Source organism: Vespa crabro, chromosome 9, assembly GCF_910589235.1.
Source record: "Vespa crabro chromosome 9, iyVesCrab1.2, whole genome shotgun sequence".
Lineage (NCBI taxonomy): Eukaryota > Metazoa > Arthropoda > Insecta > Hymenoptera > Vespidae > Vespa > Vespa crabro.
Genome location: NC_060963.1, coordinates 3,470,796 through 3,478,611, shown reverse-complemented (window position 1 = coordinate 3,478,611; position 7,816 = coordinate 3,470,796). Strand labels below are relative to the sequence as shown.

Here is a 7,816-nt window from a genome sequence, read left to right as displayed (position 1 = left end):
GGTCCGCCATTGCATTTTCATGTTCCGACGAGTGATTGGTTTTCGTCAGAAGCTTCCTCTTTTTCGGACCAATCAAACCAATAGTAAAATATTGATGAGTCATCGTCACTACGATTCCCTCCACAGCTCTTTTCAATCGTATCAAAACTATTATTGTATTCATTATTTTCTGATTCATTTAATATTTTAACAAAAATCACTTTTTTATGCAATTAATTTCTTCAAAATTTCTTCGAAACAATTAAAACGTTTTTTTGCTCGATAGAAATATATAAAATATTCTTATATCAAAATAATGTACACATATTTATCAAAATTATATGGGTAATTCTATTATATATCATATATTTAGATTATATATACAAAATTATTTCTTAAATTATACCCCAAACTTCTTCAAAAGCAGTACACAATTTACTGCAAGTTACAGCGCCTGAAAGAGGGTAGTTACTGATAGATATAGTATCTTCCGTATAATCTGTTTTTACCTAATAAATTAATAAAGAAATTTTTCATTATAATAATAAGTAAATAATACAATTAAAAAAGGATGTCTTTAAGAATAATATAATATTTACTTGTCCATGTGCCATTGCTCCTACCACTATAACGATTGGTTCTTCGGTTGGTACTAATTCTCTTGGATTTTTTATTGTATTTGAACTGAAAGACATTAACAATTTTTTACAGCCGACTGGAAGATGATCCGTGCATGGATTCTTAATGACTTTTAATAACTTCATCGGCCCGTCTGATGCTCTTACATTGAATTTATGTAATAATTGTACTGTAACAAAAACGATATATACATATATATATATATTTTACAATACATATTCCTTTATAAACACAGGAATTTTTTAAGAAAGATAGATTTATTTTATACCCATAAGACCAGCAAATCGTTTGAATGTTCTCGGTATCCTTGTTTGTGGATTGACTTCGATTAATACATTTTTTTCCGTATGTATATAAACTTGTAAAAGGCCAGCCCTATTTAAAGGACTATCCATTAGCATTAACAAGCATTGATGCGTTATGTCCGGTCTGCATGAACCAGGTTCTCGATTATTTTTTCTTAATATATTTGAATGATCATCACAATTCAATAATTCAAAACTGTTACCAATCTGTATCCAAAGAAAAACAACATTTTGATAAAAACATCACAAAATATGTATATACTTATTACTCTTTTATCTTATTAAATTATAAATTAAAAATGATCGAATATTTCACAAATATGTTGTAATTATAATTAATAATATTAATGAAAAATATTAAAATATAAATAAGATTTATATTGAAATGATCTCACCTTTACTGATTCTAATTGTGCATTTTCTAAAATAATGATAAGACGCTTTTCTTGATTTTTAATGTGTGCAACTTGAAGATGTTTAGGAGCGGGATCATATTCAAAATCATCCTTTTCGTTGCGATTTTTTCTTTTCTGGCCCATTATGAAATTAATACACACTACGAAATATAAATACTTGTGTTGTCTATAACCTTAGCATAATTCTAATAAAGTGAGGTTAAGTAACAATAAACCTTATTTCCTAATATCGACTTTGTCTACTATCGAATGTATATCGTTGCTTCAATTCGATATTATTCGATAAAATCGTCTTATCGATCATAGTGCATATATAAAATTTTATTATAATAAGAAAACAAATATATAATCGGTATTAATTGTATTTAATTAATATGAAAAGCACATAAGTATCATGAAAAATATTTTTTATTTTTTAAATGACAATTAAAATACAATTTTTCAAAATATAACAGAATTATAGCGTATTTTCTGTTCAATGACATTATTTTTCTTTAATTTCTCTACCAATCGTATCAGAGAAAAGATATCACGTGGTATTAGAGAATTTTTTTTCAAGATTTTATTTTTAACAAATTTTTACAGAAATAAATAAATTCATCAAATAATCGCGTATTACGTACAAGTATCTATTTCATTAGCATAACTACATTAATAGAAATATTTTCATCGTTCTATTAATAATAAATAATAATATTGATTTAGTCTAGGAATTATCGTCTCGTAGTAGATTTAAAAATATTATCCATAGTTTTTAATTTATTGTTTAGAATTTCTTAGATACGCATTCCACGTCAATTGTAGGATACATATGTTACATTAGTGAAATTATTAGTTACATTATTTCTTAATTTTCCCGCCAGTATTATAATACGACTGGTGTCGTATATGGAATTATGTAAGTTTTATCAACTTTTTCATCTTTTCGATTATCGTTTTAAAAGTTATATTAATGTATTTTACATTCATTTATTAATAGTCAGATAATTGAATTATTCTGGTTTAAGTGTAGTTTTGATATCTCAGTAAATTATATATATATACATATGTGTATATATATATTCTTTGTAAATAATTATATATTAGTTATAAATAATATTATTTACGTTTAATTATATATTGAATTTTAATGTTACAACGGTAATATTAATATAAAAACTAGGAAATGGAGATAAGATATGTTTTATTTCTAAATATATTTATATATTTATATATATATATATATATATATTTTTTTTTTTCTTTTTTATGCCATAGTACTTTATTCGAAATATAAAAATTTTTGCAGATGTTAGCTAGAACAACTATACGTGGAATAATAATTAAAACGTCAATTTACTCTAATACGCTCAAAAATATTCAAAGCTATTCTGCTGTGATGTCTAAATTTGAATTACCAAATCGTTTCAAGGAGAATAATAAATCTGTATGGTAAATAGAAAATATTATATCAGATATTATAATATTTAAAATATTATTATTATAATTTTTATTTTTAGGGTAGAATATATTCAACTTGCCCTAAAATATAAACCATTAAACTTAGGTCAAGGTTTTCCAGATTTTCATGCTCCTGAAAGTATTACTAAAGCTTTAGCTGCTACTGCAAATAATGAAAATCCTCTTCTTCAGCAATACACAAGAGGTTTTGTAAGTATTTTATAATTACCAAATAACTCTTATACTTAAGTACCAATTGAAATTTTAAAGGGACATCCAAGATTAGTGAATGCAATTGCAAAGTTATATTCTAAACTCTTAAATCGTAATTTGGATCCAAATAATGAAGTCATTGTTACTGTTGGAGCTTATGAAGCATTATATGCTACATTACAAGGTCATACAAGTCCAGGAGACGAATGGATTATAATTGAACCATTTTATGATTGTTATGTTCCAATTATTCGTGTCATAGGTGGTATTCCTAGATTCATACCATTAAAACCGGTAAGTGAAATCATAGCAAAATAAAAAGTATGATAGAATTTTAGAATTATATAAAGAAACTGTCATTACTTTTTTGTATTGATTATATTAAGGAATGTTATTTCTTTTTTAATTTGTACTGTATAGAAAAATACTAGTGGGCCACTTACTTCTGCCGATTGGACATTTGATAAGAAAGAATTGGAGAAACTTTTCAATGAAAAAACAAAAGGAATTGTAATCAATACACCAAATAATCCTATTGGAAAAGTATATACATTGGATGAATTACAATTTATAGCAGATCTTGCCAAAAAGTGGAATTGCCTTGTTGTCTCAGATGAAGTATACGAATGGATTATTTATGAATCAGCTCAACATATTAGAATAGGTGAATAGAATTTGACAAATATAATAAAATTACTATAGCGAATAAATTTTAATAAATTTTTTATTATATTTTTTAGCAACATTACCTGGCATGTTTGAACGCACAATTACTATTGGATCTGCAGGTAAATCATTTAGCGTTACCGGTTGGAAAATAGGTTGGGCATATGGACCAGCGAATTTAATATACAATTTACAAGTTGTACATCAAAATGTTGTTTATACTTGCTCAACACCAATTCAAGTAATTACATTAATTAACTATAATTTTTATTTATAATGATGAACATAATTATTAAATGTATCAAAAATTTTTTAACAAATAGGAAGCTGTAGCACTTGGATTTGAAGAAGAGATGGAGAAATTTGATCAACCCGATTGTTATTTCTTTAGTTTACCTAAAGAATTATTACCAAAACGAGACTATATGGCAAAATTTCTTAGCGATGTGGGCATGTCACCTATCATTCCCGAAGGTGGTTATTTTATGATAGCTGACTGGACAGCTTTAGAGAAAAAGACTAAATTAGAAGAAGAAACAGATGCTAATAAAGATTATAGATTTACAAAATGGATGACTAAAAATGTTGGAGTTCAAGGTATTCCTGTATCCGCTTTTTATTCAGAAGAGCACAAACATTTAGCAGAGAACTTTGTACGATACTGTTTCATAAAGGTATCTAATTAATTGCCATTACATAAATAATAATGTATTATATGAAAATGTAATGTCTGTGTCAAATTTTTTTACAGAAAGATGAAAACTTGCAAAATGCAGCCAAAATTTTGATGAAATGGAATTCATAACGGCTATGAAAAATGTTTCCTTTTATATCTGATTTTTTATGCTACGAAATAAACGATATTTATAAAATATTCGATAATATATTTAATATATAAGATATATTTAATTATATATGTACATATATATGTGTATACATATATATATATATATATATATATATATGCATTAACTGTAGGCGTTGTTTATTACCCTCAGAAATCATTTATTGATTAGCTGTATTATTGGAAATTTATATAGAAAAGTCACCACGAAGCCATCTCTTTGCGTCTTTAGTATCAGCACCGAATGTTTTACCGAACCTAAAAAACATATATATGTTTATATCCAAAAAAAATTATAGTCAAATAAGAAAGAGAGAGAGAGAGAGAGAGAGAGAGAGAGAGAGAGAGAGAGAGAGAGAGAGAAATAAGAATTAAAAATTACCTAAATATTTGTCCTGGAACGTGACCATAATAATTAGGTAATAAACCAACATGTTTATGATAAATTTCAGTCGATTGAATAAGAAGAGGCGGATCAGGTTTTGAAATTGTTACAGGTGCCCATTCGGTGCTTTGTCGATGTCGATAATTTGATGTAAAATCACAAAGTGCGCTATTAGTAGCGGGTACATTTGTAGCCCCAAATTGTGCATATCCATATGGAATATGTCCAGCATATCCTTCATTGACGAAAAATTAATATCAATCGAGTTGTCATGAAAATGTAATTGCAATTATTTTCTACCCACGTCTTACGGCTTGTCTGATATAAGAATAGCGCGTTCGACTTTCACTCTCCGTAAGAGTCATATTGCAATGTAAGTATACAAGTATAAATGATAATTATAAATTTGATTTTACGATAGAGTTGTCTAAATTAATTATTGTAAATAAATAGAAGCGATAAAAATCGAAGATCGAAACAGTCGAATTACGCCAATTCATTCAAATTGAAATCGGAAAAAAATTTCAATTTTTTTTCTTTTTTTTTTCCTTTCTTTCTTTCTTTTTTTTTTTTTTGGATATAACGCGATACTTGCTGCTGATAAAGTATTTCTTTGGATTCGCATTATCCATAAAATAAGGGGAGGGAGCATGATCCCTTGGAACTTCGTATTGTTCATCGATTGGCAAATTTCTCATAACTCCAACGCAATCGGGACGAACGGTGATCATAGGCAATTTGAATTGACTTTCGATTAGCTAAATAATAAATTTTTCTAAATATAAAATTCCAAAGAAATTTACATTCGTTTAAATATCGAAAATAGAATCGGATATAAAATGTCTACGATACCAAACGATCCTTCGTATTTCGCGGTTCACCTTGCCCACTTTGCAAAGAAATTATTGTTTCAAGTTTATTAAGGGCCTCTTTATTTTTTATCTGTTGTCTCTCAAATTCTGCTAAACCCTCGGTCGCAAGTACGGTGTATCTTTGTCCGCAATTTGCGTTTAAATTTGGTATGAAACCTATTGTTATGATTTAAATAATTAATTGTTATTTTTCGATTATCGATATCCTTACGTACCTTCATAGCCTGGAATAGTTGGATGAGTATAAATAGGATCTACCCTTTTGTATCGTGCATTTACAATATCTATGTCATTTTTGGGAGGTCTGCTCACCTACGTGTATTCGATTTTTATATTGATAATATTATTATTATAATAATAAAATAATATATTAGGGGGACCGGAAAGTAATGTCGTTTCTGCGCATGTCGATATTTGATTGTGATTAAAAATAAAAACTTGTTAAAAATTTATTCGTTTGAATTTAATTTAAGAAAGCGACATTACTTTCCGGTCCACCTAATAATATTAATATAATATTATTAATTAGCTTTACTGCTAGTATTAAAAATAATATTAATAAGTTCAAAAATTATATATTAGTATTAATTAATTACAATATAATATAATATAATATAAATATAATATTATTAACATTACCATTGCTATTATTATTATTCTATTAATATATTATATAATATATTATAATAGTATTAGTATATAGATAATTTAAAATGAATCAATAATAATAATAATGATAGTAATTCTAGGATATCAATGTAGAGGATGACATTTGATAGAAATAGAAGATTACGTTTGATAGAAATACCAAAATAACATTACTTGATAATCGTCAGTAGCACGATTTGATAGGACAAGCGTTTCCGAATGATTCACATTAGGATCGAGAAGAAGTTTATGAGTAAGACTTCCGTAAGTTTCTCCGCAACGATAACGATATTGAGGAGAAAAACCGGTGTATCTATGATAGATATTAATTAATTGTTACCAAAACAATATTAAAAATCAATTCATTTTTCTCGAGACTTTTTAAGCCTTTTCTTATTTTTTTTTTCTTTTTTTTGAATGTATATATATTACATATACATATATATATATATATATATATTTTTTTTTTAGGGTTAACAACTCACCCTGGTATTAAATATGGTTCTGATGTATTAAGCAATTCTACGCCGACGGTCATTTTTTCAATTAAATACTTTTAAATACGTCGATGATTAATTCAATTTTAATTTATTTTAACTGGAATTTGGATTTTTTTTTTTCTTTTTTCTTTCTTTTTTATACGTTATCCGACATACATCGATACACTAACAATTTTGTAACTCTCGTCGTCTCAACTACATTATGTTATTACATTCAGATGTATAAAAATAACGTGTCAAATAACGTGTTTTTTCATTTGTTCGAGTTTATTCGCGCTTGGAAATTTTTTCGTACGAACAAGATTAGTTCCTTGATGAACATTTATTGCGCTCACGTAATAGTATTTATGAAATTAATATTTGTTAGGATATATTGAGTTCTTAATATTTTATAATTAATTAATAATAACAATACTAATATTACTACTACTACTACTACTACTACTAATAATAATAATAATAATAATAATAATAATAATAATAATAATATATATATAAGGCAAAAAAGAATTATTTCAATCATTTTTATTGGCAGATAAAGATAAGTATTAACTCGAATCTCTAGAAAATTTTCGATGAATAACGAATTAGACAAATTACTGATCGATTATTTAGAGAGGGTGACTATGCAAAAAGAAAAGAATGAGTGAGAGAGAGAGAGAGAGAGAGAGAGAGAGAGAGAGAGAGAGAGAATGAGTGAGGAAGAAGTGAGGGAGAGCGAGAGGGTATACTCGTTGGCAGAGTAGGGAGGATACGTTGCGTGCACAAATGGGAGAAGTTGTGGGAGCAACGTTTCGCTTTCCAGTTTTCGTAGGACTACGGAGACGGAAAGAACTAACGAATAGTTATTTCCTCGGGATTTGTTCTATCTTTTGTAACAAAAATCATCGAATACGTAAAAAAAAAGAT

General features: G+C 27.1%; 3 protein-coding genes across 4 annotated transcripts; 1 reads left to right on the top strand and 2 right to left on the bottom strand.

The window, feature by feature from the left end:
- Positions 1-306: 306 nt before the first annotated feature.
- Positions 307-1,588, bottom strand: LOC124427155 (ribosomal RNA small subunit methyltransferase NEP1). Its single transcript, XM_046969737.1, has 4 exons — positions 1,319-1,588; positions 887-1,130; positions 579-787; positions 307-488 (listed from the first exon to the last, which is right to left on the bottom strand). The coding sequence occupies exons 1-4, from the start codon at positions 1,460-1,462 to the stop codon at positions 375-377; spliced, it is 711 nt and encodes a 236-aa protein (XP_046825693.1). The 5' UTR covers positions 1,463-1,588; the 3' UTR covers positions 307-374.
- Positions 1,589-1,953: 365 nt separating this feature from the next.
- LOC124426888 (kynurenine aminotransferase) lies at positions 1,954-4,532 on the top strand. Of its 2 annotated transcripts, none has more exons than XM_046969089.1 (8): positions 1,954-2,237; positions 2,628-2,770; positions 2,839-2,989; positions 3,050-3,286; positions 3,413-3,656; positions 3,733-3,899; positions 3,982-4,332; positions 4,410-4,532. In XM_046969089.1, exons 2-8 carry the CDS (start codon positions 2,628-2,630, stop codon positions 4,461-4,463), a joined length of 1,347 nt encoding a protein of 448 aa, XP_046825045.1. In that variant the 5' UTR covers positions 1,954-2,237; the 3' UTR covers positions 4,464-4,532. The 2 variants fall into 2 exon arrangements, with proteins under 2 accessions (XP_046825045.1, XP_046825047.1); XM_046969091.1 differs by lacking the exon at positions 1,954-2,237 and adding an exon at positions 2,323-2,479.
- A 95-nt stretch (positions 4,533-4,627) lies between these two features.
- LOC124426891 (UPF0605 protein CG18335-like) lies at positions 4,628-7,306 on the bottom strand. The gene is made up of 7 exons (XM_046969094.1): positions 6,893-7,306; positions 6,582-6,720; positions 5,975-6,071; positions 5,740-5,915; positions 5,483-5,645; positions 4,885-5,122; positions 4,628-4,760 (listed from the first exon to the last, which is right to left on the bottom strand). The coding sequence occupies exons 1-7, from the start codon at positions 6,943-6,945 to the stop codon at positions 4,691-4,693; spliced, it is 936 nt and encodes a 311-aa protein (XP_046825050.1). The 5' UTR covers positions 6,946-7,306; the 3' UTR covers positions 4,628-4,690.
- Positions 7,307-7,816: the final 510 nt, after the last annotated feature.

Coding starts and splice junctions, on each gene's coding strand:
- LOC124427155 (XM_046969737.1), bottom strand. CDS start 1,462: ATGGGCCAGAAAAGAAAAAATCGCAACGAAAAGGATGATTTTGAATAT. Junction 1,131..1,318: donor CACAATTAGAATCAGTAAAG/GTGAGATCATTT, acceptor CTTTGGATACAG/ATTGGTAACAGTTTTGAATT. Junction 489..578: donor GAGCAATGGCACATGGACAA/GTAAATATTATA, acceptor TTAATTTATTAG/GTAAAAACAGATTATACGGA.
- LOC124426888 (XM_046969089.1), top strand. CDS start 2,628: ATGTTAGCTAGAACAACTATACGTGGAATAATAATTAAAACGTCAATT. Junction 2,990..3,049: donor AGCAATACACAAGAGGTTTT/GTAAGTATTTTA, acceptor GAAATTTTAAAG/GGACATCCAAGATTAGTGAA. Junction 3,657..3,732: donor AGCTCAACATATTAGAATAG/GTGAATAGAATT, acceptor TATATTTTTTAG/CAACATTACCTGGCATGTTT.
- LOC124426891 (XM_046969094.1), bottom strand. CDS start 6,945: ATGACCGTCGGCGTAGAATTGCTTAATACATCAGAACCATATTTAATA. Junction 6,072..6,581: donor GTGCTACTGACGATTATCAA/GTAATGTTATTT, acceptor GAATACACGTAG/GTGAGCAGACCTCCCAAAAA. Junction 5,123..5,482: donor AAAGAAATACTTTATCAGCA/GCAAGTATCGCG, acceptor TCGTCAATGAAG/GATATGCTGGACATATTCCA.